This window comes from Choloepus didactylus, chromosome 7 (genome assembly GCF_015220235.1).
Source record: "Choloepus didactylus isolate mChoDid1 chromosome 7, mChoDid1.pri, whole genome shotgun sequence".
Lineage (NCBI taxonomy): Eukaryota > Metazoa > Chordata > Mammalia > Pilosa > Megalonychidae > Choloepus > Choloepus didactylus.
Window position 1 is genome coordinate 18,422,765 of NC_051313.1, and position 18,174 is coordinate 18,440,938.

At 37.2% G+C, this 18,174-nt stretch overlaps 1 protein-coding gene across 4 annotated transcripts in view; it reads left to right on the top strand.

Annotated features, from left to right (window-relative positions):
• The window catches only part of ARHGAP18 (Rho GTPase activating protein 18), a 136,808-nt gene that overhangs the window by 72,047 nt on the left and 46,587 nt on the right, over window positions 1–18,174 (top strand). For all 4 annotated transcript variants that reach the window (XM_037842957.1, XM_037842959.1, XM_037842958.1 and 1 more), the window contains 2 exons: window positions 1,896–1,959; window positions 6,305–6,477. In XM_037842957.1, coding sequence (XP_037698885.1) covers window positions 1,896–1,959; window positions 6,305–6,477 — 237 coding nt within the window. The remainder of the gene's footprint in view (window positions 1–1,895; window positions 1,960–6,304; window positions 6,478–18,174) is intronic.

The following is an 18,174-nucleotide window of genomic DNA, read 5'->3' on the forward strand; positions in this document are numbered from 1 at the left end:
GGAGGAGGGATGGGATTGTCAGTCCTGAGAGGGATTAAAATGGATCTGTGGACCCTTGAACCTCTTCTGCTATTGGTGGTGTCTGTGCACTGTCCTGGGTACTGCCAATCTCTAGGTGGGACACCAAGGGCCTAGCCATACCTGCCCATGGCTTTTTGATACTCTTCTTAGACTGGAGGTAGAGGGGGCAGCCCTTGGCTCCCAGGACTGTGCAGTGAGGGGACTACCAAGAGTACTTTCTGTCCCTGTGTAGAGATGAACACCCAATAGAATGATTATGTAAACAATAATGCATTCAAATAGGGCTCTTTGTATTGATCCAGGCTCCCTTCTCTGATATCTAAATTCCTTCCAAAGCCTTACTGAAAATAGTAGAAGTGCTGTCTGGCTACACTTACGGGGTAGGGACACCAGCCATAGTTGGCCATTTCCATAAACACTTTAAAGGGCTTCGTTTCTCCCCGCTATGTGGGATCTGACACCCAGGGGAGTAAATCTCCCTGGCAACGTGGAATATGACTCCCGGGGAGGAATCTAGACCCGGCATCATGGGATGGAGAACATCTTCTTGTCCAGAACGGGGATGTGAAAGGAAATGAAATAAGCTTTAATGGCTGAGAGATTCCAAAAGAAGCCGAGAGGTCACTCTTACACACAGTATAGACAACCCTTTTTAGGTTCTAATGAATTGGAATAGCTGGCAGTAAATACCTGAAACTGTCAAACTACAACCCAGAACCCATGAATCTTGAAGACAACTGTATAAAGATGTAGCTCATGAGGGGTGGCAGTGTGATTGGGAAAGCCATATGGACCACACTCCCCTTTGTCTAGTGTATGGATGGATGAGTAGAAAAATGGGGGAAGGAAAAAAAAAAGTGAATTGTTAATTTTGTCCTTTTCATAGTTTGTGATGTCATCTTCCAAATACAAACTCTGAATTTTACCTGTATACAGAGGTTAAAAAAATAAATCAATAAATACAAATAAAAAAAAATAAAGGGCTTCATTTTTCAGGTGTTACTGTCCCAACCCCTTGAAAGAGGAGTTCCTTCAAATGTCTTATCTCTTATTGTCTGGTTAATCATTTGCTCTACTTTATCTCACATTGATTACAAGCTTTTTTTTTTTAATTTTAAGGAATTTCTATTTTTATTACCTATATGTCAGCTTGTAATTTTGTTTTATAACAGTGTTATTGAGATACAATTAACACACCAAATAATTCACCATCTAAGGTGTACAATTCAAAGGTTTTTAGTGTATTCACAGTTGTACAACCATCATCACAACAATTTTAGCACATTTTCATCACCCCAATAAAGAAACTGTACCCATTAGTAGTCACTCCTTTCTCTATCACTCCTCCAGCCCTAGGCAACCACTAATCTACTTTCTGTCTCTATGAATTTGTTTATTTGGACATTTCAGATAAGTGGAAACATACAATATGCGGTTCTTTGTGACTGGCATGTTTCATAATATTTTCAAGGATCATGCATGTTATAGCATGTATCAGTACTTCTCTTTTTCTTGTCAAATAATTTTCCATGTGTGCATATACATATTTTGTTGATTCATTCATCAGTTGATGGACACTACTAGCTTTCCAACATGCACATCTTTTACTATCAACTAAATATTGATGTCCTTGATGACAGGAATGTTTGATGTTTTTCATATTCCCCACAGGGCTTAGAATTGTGCTTTACAACTTGTAGGTAATCAAATATTTGTGAGATGATTGCATATTGATTAAAATCATACTTTTTTTTAAAATTTTACTATGATTCTTCTAATTCTGTACTCTAAAGGTTAGTAACGGAATTATGTGTAGTACCATTTTCTTTGGTTGTAAGTTGGAGATGACTAAGTGGCCCATTTTCTGTTTTTAGACTCCAGATGGCACCGAATCACAGTCAGTCGGAACAAATGAAAACAAATACCCAGGAAAAGATGGTATGTTGTACCTGTTCACTTGCATTTTCCTGTTTATTAGTATAACAAACAAATGCAACCTTTTAAAACATTCATCCTGAGAAGACTAAAATAAGATGCACACATGGTTGAACATGAAATGGACCCTCAATTTTTTATATTTGTGTATCCTTATCTGTTCCAACATCCATATGCATCTCCATATCTTTTGAAATGCTTACCAGGTACCAGCTACTATGTGGAGAGGTTTACCTCATTTTATATACTTGAGAACCCTATTTAGATTCTGTTCTTACCCCATTTTACAGATACGAGAACTGAGGTTTAGAGATATGAAGTTACTTTCCCAAAACCTCACAGCTAGTGAGTGGAGCCAGCAAATTTTGAACCTTGTTCTCAAGTCACAGGCCCTTAAGTTCGTAAATAAATTGCTCTTCAGAAGGTTTAGAACATTTTTAAAAAGATAGTTCAAGGTTTCTCATGCAATTGATTACAATTTCTGTTTTCTTTTCCTCTTTTGTATTTATTATGTAAGAAATAAAGTAGAAATTCAAAGCATGGATGAAAATACATATTAGGTCTTTATTAGTACTTACCAAGAAATAAATTATATCTATTTTATTTGTTTACAAAAAGAGAAAACATTCTTAATTAAAGGTCATAGAGTTAAGTTTATAAATTTAGTCCATAACGTGTCATTATTTAACAAACTCTAACAAAGTGGTTAGAATCCAGCTCAGGAACTTGTCCTTCTCTCTTGTTTAGGTTCTTAAAATCTGGTTGCTGGGAACAGGACATCACTAGTGTTGCCTTGGATTGGGATTTGGAGGTGGGGGTGGAGTGTCTGGTAAACTGCAGAGGATGGGGGGATGTTTCCCAACTTCTGTGAGAATCATGTGTTAGTCCTAGGTTTTATGGGCTGTTTTGAAGTCTTTGGGTCTCCAGCTCTCTATTCTTCCTTCCATACTTTTCTCAGAACTTCTTTCCTGTACCTCTGTCTTCTAAAAAAAAAAAAAATTTTTTTAAAAGTGTGTATAGACATACATATCTGTATAATATTTATATCTATAGAAGCTCTTGATTTTTACTATTCTGTGAGGGTTTCTTTAGTTACGTGTTTTGTATCAGGATGAAATTACCAGGCATTTCCCCACATCTTGTGCTGGCAAACACTGAAGTGACAAGCAAGCTAGCGTTTCTGTCACTGGCCTGCCAGAGAACTGGGTCATCGGGAGAGATGAACCTTTTGTGCCAATGTCAATATGCTTTGGGTTTTAGGGAAGAATAACTGGCAACTGCTACACAGTTAGTGAGGAAAACATTGTCTTTTCCTTCCTTGCCGGAGATCACAATGCAGGCTATATAAATGGAAGTTCTGGAATACAAGTTCGTTATATGAGCACTTGCTGGCCCAGCTTTGGCAAGCATGTGAGATGTGACAAACTTGCTGCCTGATTTACATCTGCTTTTGCTGGAATGCTATGAAGTGGGCATGGTGCCTTGACTCACAAGGCCATGAGGATGTGTGTCACAGCATCCCAGTCAGAAAGTATTTACTGCTGCACCTGTTCTGGGTAATGCCACGCTCTTACACTAGCCAGTGAATTAACCAGTGTTATGCAAACATTAGAAGGTTCCGAATGAAATGCATGGAAAATGTTGTCTGGAGTCCAAAAGTGGAGCTACTGCTGCTTGAAATCCACAGGGGAGACAGCATAGTCTATTCTAAATGTTGTACCCACACTTGGGTTTTTAAGCATGTTTAATTAAAGATACTTATTTAAATGAAAAAGTTATAATGTTTTAATGTTACACGGGTTGTTTGTCACATTTCAAATTAATTAATCCACTGTTAAGTATCAGTTTAAAATTTTCACCAAATTGCATTACCCCATAGATATGAAAGGCTTAGTGCTCAATATATACATTTAGAAATATTAATGCCAAAATACTTATTTTTAACCCTCCATGATGATATGTTTATTTTATTATTTTATTTTGGATTTCTGTGGAGGAAGGAAACTTAATTTTTTAAAATAAAGGCACTTCAGGATGTTTTGGACAATTGAAAAACTTTGAGGGTATTTGTAAAATTTTGTAAATCAGTGCTGCTGTTAGCTCAAAAACTGAAGGAGAAAAGATGAAAGAAATTATATTGTGTACTTGTTAGGACTTTTTAAGAGCCAAATGTTGTATCGCAGCATTTTCTGTTAACTTTTCTGTTTGAGAGTAGATAATTGATTCATTAGATATCTTAATTAGCCAATTAACCATCCATTTCCCTTGTTTCTTGTAATAGGATTCCCTTAGCCCCCAAACTGTATTTCCTACTGTCTGCTGCTGTAACTTGGTTTCCTGTTGGAACCTTTGGGCTTTTATCTACCATATTTTTATTTGCCATGGTTTCAGAAGAAATTTCATGTTTTAAATGTGCTCTAACAACTATAATTCCTTGCTGATTTTTGAATTCGGCACGTCCCAGTTGTGTGGGGGAGAAAGGAGTTTATCAGCTCTGGAATCAGAGTGTTGGAGAGAAGAGGGAGTAATTTTAAAAATCTTGTCCATAGACAGTCAGTTGCTGGATAGATAGCTTCTAATTTAAGAAAATGGCTAATCGTTTTTTCCTTCTTAGAATGGTTTCGTGGGAAACCAACATACATATTCACAGTTAAACACAAAACAGTATGAACAAGTGAGAAAATACAACAAAAATTTGCTTTGACATTTATGTTAATACTTTCAAATTTAATCAGAAAACAGTACAGGTATTCTAATTTTTTTTAAAAAAAATACTATAGGCTATTAAAAATATATAAATATAACATCTATAGCAGCAGATAAATATTTATTAGTAGCATCAAGGAGATTCAAATTTATTTTTATTTTTGAAGTTGCATAGGTAAATGTTTACTTACTTTGTTAACTGTGAAACACCAGTAACACTGGCTACATAATTTGAGAAGCCCAGGGCAAACGGAAGGCACAGAACTCCTTGTTCAAAATTCAGGATGGCGACAGCAGAGCATTAAAGCGCCCCGGGGCCCATCTGAGCCGGGGCGGGGCCCATCTAAGCTGGGGGTTCCTGGGGGCCTGCCTAGGTCGCAGGTCCATGAAGCTGCCTTATTCAATAAGCCACACCTGCTTATTGAATGGGAATGAATAAGATCAGATTTATATTTACTTCTTAATTTGCTCTTGATTTGAAAGACAGTTTTTTGTTTTTAATTTAAATGACTATAAATCTGATAATTTTAAATGACTATAAATCTGATAATTTTCCGAAGGCTGCAGTGTTTGATGTTGTGCCCCAACCTACCTAGGCCCTTTCTCTTTAGTCCCCTTGTGTTAGTATGTGAGCACATAAGTGCACCGTCCAAGTTTATTTTATAACTGAGCTTCTCACCATGAGTTAATGGTTTGCAAAGAGAAAGTATTAGTAACCCCTGTCATTGGTTCAGTTGTTTTTTGTTCTGTTGATGGTGGTTTTTTTTTTTTTTTTCCAAAATGTGAGTCATTAAAAACCAAAAACTTAATAAATAATTGAATTGAGAGGTATTTTCTTCAAAGCTTGAAGCTGGTGTTTTCAGCAAAGATGTTTCTGAATGTTAACTCTTTCCTAGAGACTTAATAACAACAAATAAATAAATGAAACCAAAACCAAAGCTAAACTTACTTTACCTTTGAAATGTTGATGTAAGTATAACTTATTTGACTAGTGTTTTTAGTTGTAGAAGCTTTGTATACTCTTTGATATGGATCTGGTGTAAAACATGTTGGTTCCTGTACCAGGTACCTGCAGAACTCACTCCCACAGTGATTAGTTTTGGCATGAACTCTTGTTTGGAAATGCTCATTATGATAGGTAACATTCCAGAAAGGAAATGCAGGGCATAGAAGAGGTTTATTCTGGGAATCTGTTCAAACTGTGATGAGATGAAATGGTTTATTAGTAGTTCAAAGAGAGACTACAAGTGACCTCTCTTCTTTTTTTTTGTTTTTTTTTTTTTTTGCTTGTGATTGCTTATTATAGTATAAAACACACAATTGAGTCTACTTAATCTCTATAAGGCTTTTTATTAAGAGTTGAATATCCTCCATCAGTGTTTTGGAATTGGGCCTTGTTTAAGAATTGTGATCTCAAAGAAAGGTTCCACAATTGAATTATGGATTCTAGTCACCTTTTTCCCTCTCTTCCCTCTGGCCCTTGGTAGAATTCCTTGAGCATACGTTTTTCCTATTAAAGTAGCAGGTAATTATTACCTAGAGAAACTAATACTTTTCTAAAAGTTTTTATATAGCCATGTGTTAGAAGGAATAAGAGAAATAGAGCATATGAATTTGGTCTCACTCTTTGTTTTCATCTCAGATCAGGCATCTACCTTTGATGGCAAAAAGGAGCCGAGCCCACTGGTGCCTGAAGAGGTACCTGCCTCTGAAGCGGATATCAACCTAGAGGTTTCATTTGCAGAGCAAGCAGTCAGTCAGAAGGAGAGCTCAAAGAAGACACAAAAGAGCAGAGGCGAAGATGCCCCGGTACCTGTACGTAGCTTACTGTTCAGATGTCACTAAACATGGTATATCGTACTTTACATCAGCTTTTATTATGAAAATTCCATGCCTACAGAGAAGTTGAATAATAGGATAGCAAACTGTCCTCAACATTTTGCAACCTTCGTTTTCTCTCTTTTATATCCGTCTGTTACTATGTTTGCTGGTCTGTCAGGGAACAGCTTTTTCTTTCTCTTTTTTAGCATAATAACTGTGTAAAAAACACAGCATAGCTATAATGCTTAAGAAACTGAACACTAATACAAAAATTATATGAATTATACAGCCGTATTAAAATTCCCCGAGTGGTTTCAGTGTCATTGTTAATAACTTTTTCCCCACCTTCATCTGGGATTCAGTCAAGGGTCATGTGTTGCTTTTAACTGACATATCTTGTTGGTTTCCTTGAATCTGGATTAGCACCCCTGCCTCCTACTTTGTCTCTTTCAATATTTTTGAAGAGTCCAGACTAGTTTTCTGAATTATACAGATGGTTTCCTCATAATTAGATTCAGACCGTACATTTTTAGCCAAGCTCTACTGCATAGATAACATTTCTGCCTCCTATTGCATCATGAGAAGAGGTACATGGGGTCCAATGATCCCATTATTGATGAAAGTTTCATCATTTGGTTAAGGAGATGTCTACCCAATCTCTCCCTTGTAAAGATGCCTTTTTTCAATTTGCAATTAATACTAATCTGTTGGGTGATCTTTGAGATTGGGTGAATATCCTGTTTGCCAATAATGACCAAGTGTTTTACCATCCATTTGTAATCCTTGTCTGAAACAATAATTAAACTTTTGTCTGAATAATGGCAATTTTCTAATTCTTGTATACCTTGTTGGCCAACATTCTTCTGTAATAATTGCCTTCTTTCCTTCTCTCATTTTATTTTTGAGTATCACTACAAACTGTTGGCTTCTTGTTTCATTCATTGTTTTATAAATCGTTGTTTTTTGTTGATGGTGTTGTTGAAATTTACCCAAATTTGACCAGCAAGAATCAGTTCAAGCTGGTTCCTTTTACTTCTGAACTTTCTAAAACAAGATGCTCCAGGCTCACCTTGTACTTCTCAGACTTGAAAGCACGTCATTTCTTCATTTCTCCAAGGAGCTCTCCTTCCTTGCACTGGCAAATTGTGTTTAGAAAACAAACTCTGGATACTGAAAGTTCTCATTACCCCTGAATGTCTTGTGTTTAAAAAAATAAAGAATTTCAAACATGCAAAATTTAAAAAGAATGGAACAAGTAACTCCAAAACACTCACCATCCAGCCCCACCTGCAGTGCTGACCTCTCCATACTCCCATCCACTTCCCCATTCTGTGTTATTTCAAAACACATCTCTGAGTCATAGCTTGTCATCCAGAAATATCTCAGCATGCACTTTTGAAGGATAAGGAGGATTTTTTAAAAACATTAACATTATCCTACCTAAAAATTGCCAGCAATTCTTAATTTGTAATATTCAGGCAGTGTTCAGATTTCAAGTTATATAACAAATTTTCATGATTTTTTTGGTACAGTTTGTTTGAATTAAGATCCAGATATAAGTCCATGCATTGTAATCTGTTATGTCTTTAAGTATTTTTTTTACAAGCCCCATTTTTTTTTATTATAGATTCAACAGACATATGATTACATTTAAAAAACTATACATGTTGTTCATTAAAAATCCATATAGGCTGTGTGGAGAATCATTTTTCATTCCTAACTTTTTGACATTCTATAGCTGTAACCAGACCAGAAGTCCTCATATTCAGCTCCTTTATACACACTTTGAATGAATGCTAGGTCAATAGTAAGTTTTTGATGTGACAAATGAGCTTGCTTTTTGCTCCTTCACTTGTCTAATCTTGGTCAGATTGACAACAAAATGACTCCGAGAGAATGTATATCTAAATATCTAAGCTGTTCCTGCTTTTTTTTTTTTTTAATCTGTAGTTTTCTCCTCTGTTTCCCACTCCCGTGTCCTCTCTTCCTATCCTTCCTTCCCTCCCTTTCCCCTCTCTCCCTTGCAATTTATTTGTTATATTTTTTTGTTAAGAAACCTGGTTGTTAGCTTGTAGAGTCTTTTCCCCTTTGGCCAATTCCATCCAAGTTGAACCTGTTTTTCTCTTTCTTGTACACGTTGGTTGACTCTAGCGGCTTTATCAGATTCCATCTGCTTCGTATGTGGTGGCCCTCTGTCTGTAGACGTGCAATACCTGATTGTCTCTCACCTTTTGTGATTTTGCCAGCTGCTGGTGATCAGTGTCTGAGCCCATTAGTTTAATTGATGGTTGCAGAATGGTGATATTCTAATATTTTCTTCTCTTTTTCATTTATTAATTGGAATATTTCTTTTAAAAAAATCCTTCCCTTATTTATTGCCTAGTGGAACAGTTCATGGAGGAAGAGAAAGATAAATGTTTAATTCATTTCTTTTTCTTTTCTTTTTTTTTTTTTTTTTTAACCACTTTCTAAAAATTTTGGGTCCCTAGCATTTTTCACTAGTGACCAATGAGTGTTTTTCACTTTATAAAAATATTATCTTTACTCATGGATTTAGGCATACTTGACATGTTCCTAAACAACATTTCCTAGGCTTATATTTTCTGCTCCAGACCTAGAATTGTCCATTTCTGGAGGAAGTCCTGCAGAAATAGGAATAGACTTTTATGGCTGCAATCAGGACAAGGCCAGTGAGTTGGTCACGGCTTTCCAGCCCTTCAGAGGACAGAAGTTCATCAGTACCTCCTTTCTTCCCTGCTGAACAGCCTTGGCTCTCAGGAAACAGGAGAATTTCCCATAATTACTTGCTTGCTTTGTCCTGCAATAATGCTCAGCATTCTCAGAATAACAATGCTACCACTACCATCAACAATGTAATTACTAAAAAACAGTTTAAAGTTGGTCCTCCGCTCCTGTGTGTGTGTGTGTGTGTGTGTGTGTGTGTGTGTGTGTCTGTTTGTGTGTGTGTCATTAGGATATATCCCAAAAGGAATATACAGAAAATTCCTGTGTTTTAGGTTGCTGGAATAGTTCTTCTCTGTGTAAGCCAACAACTGCATACCTAGTTGGGTTCATTTGTTTCATTTTATTTTCAACTTTTGGGGATCAGTTTTTTGAAACTTCATTTCTTTTTTTGAAGTAGGTGATAATTAAATGACCCAAAAGTCAAATCTAATATCAAATTGTATTAAATTCTAGCTTCTATCCTTGAGCCACCACCCTATTCCCTCCCTCCCCTTAATGGTAAACTTAAAATATATATATATAGTTTATCCTTCTCTTCCTAGATAGATGGTATTCCACTATATGTACTTTTCTCTACCTTAATTTTTTTTTTGACTCAACAGTATATTCTAGAGAAAATTTTATAGTAGCGCACGGAAATATTTCTTATTCCTTTTTATAGATACATTGTATTCCATTCTGAGGATGTACCATGCTTTATTCAACCTGTCCCCTAATGATGGACATCTGAATGGTTTCCAGGCTTTATCATATATTTTAAAGAATGTTGTTATACCTAGTGAGTAAAGGAAAGAAGTGTGCATCATTTGTCCTAAAGAGATGATAGATATCATTATCCTAGGCAAAAACTAAGTCTCATTTCAACATTTCGAAGGGTTTTAAATGGAAGAATAAGTAGTCTGATTAAACAAAATTTATACATTGGTGACTTTTAAATTGTCAATTAAGACAATGTATTAAAATATAAGTTAATCTCCCACTTGAAAATAAAACTTCCTCTGCCGTTTTATTCTTTTTAGCAAATTTGTGCTTATCTTTTTAGTTGTGTTCATGATGTGCCTGAGCCTAAAATGACCTCCCCACTTTATCCCTCTGTTGTTTTCCAACATATTTGCCAAGGGTCTAGCTCAGTGACTATCTTGCTATTAAGTGTCTCTTGACTGTAAACTTACTTTAGATCAAATTTGTGAAATTACATTTTAAACTGTTAGATGCCATGCTTTTGATAATTGTCAATCCATTTATGCATATATTCATATGTTCATCTGTACAACCATCTATATATTCATCTATCTGTCTTCTAGAAGGCAGGGGCATATTGTAAACTTCTACCAGGTTGATAGCATGGTTGATGAAGTCACTATTTATATTTACCACTCCAAGGCAGGTGTCTAAGCAGATGAATCCTCAAGTTCCATTTCTATTCCATTCTCCCCTGCTTCCATGAATAAGCAGTAGGCTTTATGTAAAACATTGTTCTCTGTTGACCCTAATGCATATTCACTTCCTTTTTCTTGAAGCATTGACCAGTCTTTGTAAATTCTTTATGATTTCTAACTGTGGATTCAAATTTCTTTTCTTAAATCTAGAGATTGGATTTGTTAACCTTTAATTGCTTCAGTTAAAAATTTAGTTACTATTTCTTGTATACCCACTGTTATCAGAAAGTATGCTCTGTAATTATTTATTTGTCACGTGATCTCTTGAGGTAAATGTTATTTTCCCCAGTTTTCCTACAAGGAAACAGGTTAGAGAGATTACCTGGCAGGCTGAGTCTGGCTTCAACAACTGAGCTTTCAAAGCTGGAGCTTTTTTCTGGAAGAACACGTTGACTCCACTTAATGTGACCTAGGGGTCGGTGTCCACCTGATTTAGGTGTGAGTAGAGGTGTCCTTGTATTGGAACTTCTGGCAACTTGCTCAGGATAATGTGGGATGATATACAAATGAAAGTCTGGTTTATTGGGTCTTTCATATACAAAAGAAATTTAATAGCACTCCTTCGTTCTACCTCAGTGACTAAACACATTAAAGTTTTTCAGGGATTTCTAAGATGATAGCTTTGACATAACACTGGTAAACCCCATATTCTAGATGCATGCTTGTATCTTAGTTCATTGTTGGGAATGTTCTGGACTCTTATTGACTTATGTCTAGTTCGAGTACACTTGCATTTGTTGACAACCTTTGTTTCCTGGTTACAAAGTCCAGGACATGGTTGAGGCTGCTATCTAGACAGGGCAGTACAAGTTGGGGGGTTGCTGGAGGAGAAGATTCTCAGGAATAAGCAGAATGACAGTAGAGGAAATGATGGTTCAGGATTGAATGAGGAGATGGCAATCTAAGGCATACACAAACTTGATCATTACACGTTATTAAAATTGGTGTTTAGGGGCACAGTCCTGAACTGTCAAGAAAAGATTAAATTATGCTTGTTGTTCTCCATTATAAAAATAAAGAAATATGAAAAAATGCAAATTTGAAAGAATCCTAAAACTTTGATTATCTGGACAAGTATTTATCCTCTGGAAATGACAAAGAATGACATTCTAGAATAAGTTCCCGTTTTACCCATGGAAAAATCTTAGGTCACAAATGCATTTCCTAGAAGATGATCTGAAGTCATCTGTGGAAACTGGCCATTGAAGAGAGGATTTTCTTGCTTCCCAGGTTGAAGCTAGAGAGAGTTGATCACTAAGAAAGTCAAGTTTATCATTACTGATCAAGTTCCCGCAGGGCGTCTCCAACTGCAGGGCCTGCAGAAATGGCTCAGAGGCAGAGCTGCCTCATTAATTTCTAGTAACGCCTGGGAATCAAGGACCTTATCATTATTATTTTTAAATTTTGTTTCCTTCTTTTCTGTAAACTAGACACATTTTTTCAAGAGGTAAAAAAGCTTTCTTTTTTTTTTTTGCTGAAATTGCACCGCCTTCTCTTAGCCAAGGAACTGAACCATCTCGTCTATTAACTAAACAAAAACGACAGGAAACTTTATAAATATTTAAAATCGCTGCTATGAATTAAACATTGAGATAAAGAACTAACTCCTTTCATTAAGCACCATGTTAAAATAAATAAATAAATAAAGCTCATGACATGCATTGCTAGGCAAATCGCATTTGAACTATTAAAATTTCAGGTTGCTTTTAAACATTTACCTTAGGAAATGCTTTAAATAACTGTATTACATGTTTGGCTTAGTAGACCCAAAGCAACTGATTTTAATGAGATATTTAGGACTTTTTTTTTTAAGGCATGGTTGGTAAATACAAGTCAACCTTTCAGAAATCAAAGCAATTAGCAGAATTATGGAGCCAGAAATGAGAGAGATGTGAGCTCTTTTGCGTGATTTGAAAAGTGAAGCTCAGTGGAAATCATTGGAAATCAGGGGAGCCCCAAGCCAGGAGCCTGTCACCTCTTTGAGGTTGTTTCTGTGCTTTTCTCCCCATGGGGTGCCTCTCGCTTCTGTTACCGTATCCTGTCAGTTTTTACCTCTGCAGTGTCTTTAATTATCCCCTTGATAACCTATGGCCCTTTTGAAGAGCCCTCATTACCTTTGCCAAAGCTTATAAGTCCTGAATGTTGAGCAAGTTTTAATGTTTCTGAATTATAGTTTCCTTGACTATAAGACAAAGATAGAAATACTTAACTTTGGAGAACTTTCTGGTAGAAATCTGGTTGCTTCTAGCTTTCTTACTGCTGGCTTTAGGATTCAGCCCTCTTGGCTTTGCTAGGTCAATTGTCTTCACACACATTTGCAGAAATGAATTCTTACAACCTAGGTACCCAGTTTTACATGTTTTAATTTGGCATTCCAAATTATCCTGAGTTTAAATAGATGTGAAAGATGTCATTTCTGACATAATATAGACATTTTGGAATGTGACTGTTGTATCCTTCTTTTAAATGTATCTAACAGGCTCTAAATGGCACAGCAAGTTGACACTCACTATTCATTGAGCAAACCGTGATAGGGCACTGTGGGGGGCTGGGCTGTGGACAGTAGGATTACAGAGGCCAGAAGACATGCTCCTCTCCTTGAGGGCTCAGGGCTCACACTCCTGAATCAATGTCCATCATCCTGAATTCCTCCCCGCCTGCTGGGTGGACTAGGAAAATGCAGCAAAACAGAGTGATTACCAATCTCAGGATTCCAAAGAACTGAATTTGCGTCTTTACTACACCACTGAACTGGTGGAGGAGGCTGAGACAGCACAGTTTCCAAAGTGGCTTAGAAAACTAGTGGGTGCATGGAATGCACGTGTGCAAATTATGCTGCCCCTCTCCTGCCACACACAGAGCATCAAGTTGCTAAGCAACAGCACCCTAGCCTAATGGCTGCCCTATGGTTGGAAAATGAAATGGGCTCCCAAATTGTGTGGTGATTTGGGGGTGTTGTGGCCTTTCCAGGTTGGAGTAGGGATTTGAGGATGCTTCTGCAGCGCTGAGGAACACCTGTATCCTGGAAGGATGCTGAGATTTGACTCTCCATTCAAGATTCTGTAATTCTGTGCCCAAGAGCAAATCTCAGTTTGGTTTGGGGTAGGCTGAGGTTTAGTGAAGTGACCCTGGCCAAGCTTGTGGATGCCTTACTTCTCTAAAAGCACAGAAATTCCCATGGCTGTGTGGCCATGTTTAAGTCTCTTACTTTCACTGAGCCTGAGTTTCCCTGCTGGAATATGACATTATAATTCTTACCCTGTTGGGACTTTGGGAGAATATAATGAAAAACCGTTTATCAAATAGTATTATCCTTATCATTTTTAGATTTTTTTACCATACCTGACTATTTAGAAGAAAAGGAAAACTGGGAAAAATGGCATTGTGGTTTTTCATCATCCAGGGTTCAAGCTAGTAATCTCATTGAAATCTTGAAATTATTTAGCACTGCAAAAAATATAGTAATATTTTTTGAGTGCTTAATATATGCCATTTGGTCCTCACCACAACACAAGGAAGATTCTGTTGTTCCCATTTTGCACATGGGAAGGCAGAAGCACAGAAATTGGTAGGCTGTGCCAAAGGTCACGTGGCGATTAGGTGAAGGAGACAGGACTTGCCACCTGCACTGTGCACGGTGCCATGGGGGCCATTGATATCTATGCTGGAGATTCACGAAGGCTACATCTTCAATTATCTCCATTGCTTTAAGGAAAAAAAAGTATTACAAAAAAGTTCAGAAAGATCCCTTTTTTCCTGTAGTGGACTTGGAAGTTGTCTCTTGGATTTGAGTTTGCTTGAGAGGAATCAGCTGCTCAAGCACCAGGAAGGTGTAGGTTTGGGGAAATTGCTCTGGGACAGTGACTGGGACACTCTGGAACTATCGTTTTGGTTTCCAAATCCCTTTATGTTCTTAAAAATTACTGAGACTCTCAAAAGCTTTAGTTCATGTGACTGACTGATTTTTACTGTATTGGAAATTAATATTGAAAAAAATTAAATCCATTTAAAATAAAGTATTAAGGCTGATATATTTAACATTTTTATGAAAAGTAACTTTCAAATAAAAAACATTTTCAAGACATGGGGCCTGGTTTTACATGTTACCAGCTCCCTAATGTCTGGCTTTAATCACCTGGATTTTCTTATCTGCTCCTAAATTCAGTCTGTTGCAGTAGTATAAATCATGTTTCTCTGGAAAATTCCATTGGACCCTCAGGAGAGAATGAGAGTGAAAAAGGTGAATAATGTCTTAGTATTAATTTTTGGAAGCCCTGAAGGGGTCTTGGGTACTCCCTTCCCCCAGGGATCTCTGGAACACACTTTGAGAACCATAGTTCTGGGACATGTCTTGTATCTTAGTTTTTAGGTCATGGAGTATTGATGATATAGTGCAAAAAATCAGAAAAGCAAAGGGAATAAAAAGGAATCATTGGAAATGTCCTTGGCAATTAATTTAAATGAGGAAGCCAACAGATACCATCTTTTTTTTTTTTTGCCCAGTCACTTTTGTTAATGCAATTTTATTAAGATATATTCAGACACCAGTCATCCAAAGTGTAAAATCAGTTATTCACAGTACCATCATATAGTTGTGCTTCCATCACCACAACCAATTTTTTGAACATTTTCATTACTCAAAAAATAAAACTAAAATAAGAATAAAAATAAAAATAAAAGTGTGAAAGAATACCCAAAACATCTCATACTCCCCCCCCCCCCATTTTTCCTTTACTTTTTGTCCTCCATTTTTCTACTCATCTGTCCACACACTGGATAAAGGGAGTGTGAGCCACAATGTTTTCACAATCACACAGTCACACCGTATAAGCTATATAGTTATATGATCGTCTTCAAGAATCGGGGATACTGAATTGCGGTTTAACAGTTTCAGGTATTTCCTTCTAGCTATTCTTATACACTAAAAACAAAAAAGGGATATCCATATAATGCATAAGAATAACCTCCAGAATGACCTCTCAGCTCCATTTGAAATCTCTTAGCCACTGAAACTGTATTTTGTTTGATTTCTTTTCCCTGTTTTGGTCAAGAAGGCTTTCTCAATCCCATGATGCCAGGGCCAAGCTCATCCCTGCGAGCCATGTCCCACGTTGCCAGGGAGATATACACCCTGGGGAGTCATGTCCCACGTAGGTGGGAGGGCAGTGAGCTTATCTGCTGAGTTGGCTTAGAGAGAGAGGCCACATCTGAGCAACAAAGGAGGTTCTCTGGGGGTGACTCTCAGGCACAATTGTAAGTAGGCTTAGCCTCTCTTTCGCAGTAACAAGCTTCATAAGGGCAAGCCCCAAGATTGAGGGCTTGGCCTACTAAACTGGTAGTCCCCAGTGCTTGCAAGAATATCAGGAATTCCCCAGTTGGGGAAGTTTAATGTTTCCACATTTTTCCCCAAGCCCTCAAGGGGGCTTTGCAAATACTTGTTATTCTCTGCCCAATTTACTCTGGGATTTATTGGGGTTTCACACTAACCTGTACAAATTGATGATATCTCACTCCCTATTTAAGGTTCCATGTAATTATGGTGTTTGAATAAACTGACCATTCAAGTTAACTTATGTAGCATGCTACAGAAAATACAGATTTTGTGCCAGATAAACATCTTTTCTTTGGCCTCACACAGAAGTCGAGGCTTTAAAACACAGTCCATATCATCCTTTTCCCTTTATTCTGGTTTACCTTAGTTCTAATCAAGTCCATTTTGTTCATTTCTCTGATTGACATCTGATCTCATTTTCAGCTTCTTTAACATTTGCCGTATGGGGTATTGCTGACATTCATAGCTGCTGAACTCTGACTCTGAGTCTCAGGTGTCACACAGATACCGAAGTTCCAGGGTCCAGCCAGGTTATACGCAAACAGCTCAGCATCTCAGAACTTAGAGACAAGTGTTAAAACTCATAAATAGATGTGACTGCTATAAGAACTTACAATCTAGGAACCTCCACCATAAGCCTTCCCCTGATAACCTGTGCTCTCAGATTCAATTCTCAGAGTTTGCACATTGTAGTTAGTCCATATTAGTGAGGTGTTAAAATGTTTGTCTTTTCAGTTCTGGCTTATTTCATTCAACATACTGTCCTCAAGGTCCATTCACCTAGTTGCATACCTCACAACTTCATTTCTTCTTGCCACCACTTGGTATTCCATTGTATGTATCCACCAGAGTTCACCATTTTGTTTATTGGTCAGTGTACCCTTAGGCCACCGCCATCCATTGCGAATTGTGAATTCTGCTACCATAAACACCAGTGCGCTCTCAGTTCTTCCATGTATAAACTCCTTAATGGGGTTGCAGGACCATATGGCAATCCCATATTTAGCTTCCTGTGGAACCACCACACTGCCCTTCAGTTAGGCTATGCCATTCTACCTCCTTACCAACAGGGAGTAGTTACATCCCTCCACATTTTCTTTAGCACTTGTATTCCTCCGTTTATTTTTTAAACAGTTTTATTCACATACTGTACAATCCACCCTAAGTAAACAGTCAGTGATTGCCAGTAAAATCACATAATTATGCATTCACCACCACAATGTATATGAGGACATTTCCATCTCTTCCCTGAAAGAAAGAGGAAAAGGAGGAAAAAAAAAATGAAGAATAAAAATACAAAAGATGGAAGAAAAATAAAAATAAAATACAATGAAAAGGTCAGACAGCACCACCACCACCAAGAATCCCATATCACTCCCTTATATCCCCCTCTTATAGACATTTGGCTTTGGTGTATTGCCTTTGTTACAATTAGTGGAAGCATCTTACAATGTTACTGCTTACCATAGACTCTAGATTGCATTGATTGTATCTTTCCCTTATACCATCCAATTTTCAACACCTTGCAATGCTGAAATTTGTTTTCCCTCATTTAAAAACATTCTTATATTTGTATGTGTAATCACCATCGTTGACCACTCTAGGATTCACCAAGTTATACAATTCCAGCCTTTATTCTCCATTTTTCCTTCTGTTGTCATACATGCCCTTAGCCTTCCTCTTTCAACTGTACTCTCACTCATCTTTCTTCAGAGTAATTACAATATTGTGTTATTACCACACACTATTATGATAACCATTCCATTTCTGGATCTATAGAATCAATTCTGTTGAACCTTCTGTACTCCTTCAGCATAAAATGCCTGATCTCTGACCTCTTTCTATCTCCTGATAGCCTGTGTTCTCAACTCTCAAATTTTGCTCATCAATGTTAGTCCATATTACTGGACCATACAGTACCCTTACTAATAGTCTTCATTTCTACACTCTTCTCCAAACCTCTCTCCTGACTTTTCCTATCTGCCTGTAGTGCTCCCTTTAATATTTCTTGTAGAGCAGGTATCTGGTTCACTCTCAGTGTCTGTTTAGCTGAAAATATTTTAAACTCTCCCTCATTTTTGAAGGACAGTTTTGCTGGATATAGGATCCTTGGTTGGTGGTTTTTTTCCTTTCAGTATCTTAAATATATCATATCACTGCCTTCTTGCCTCCATG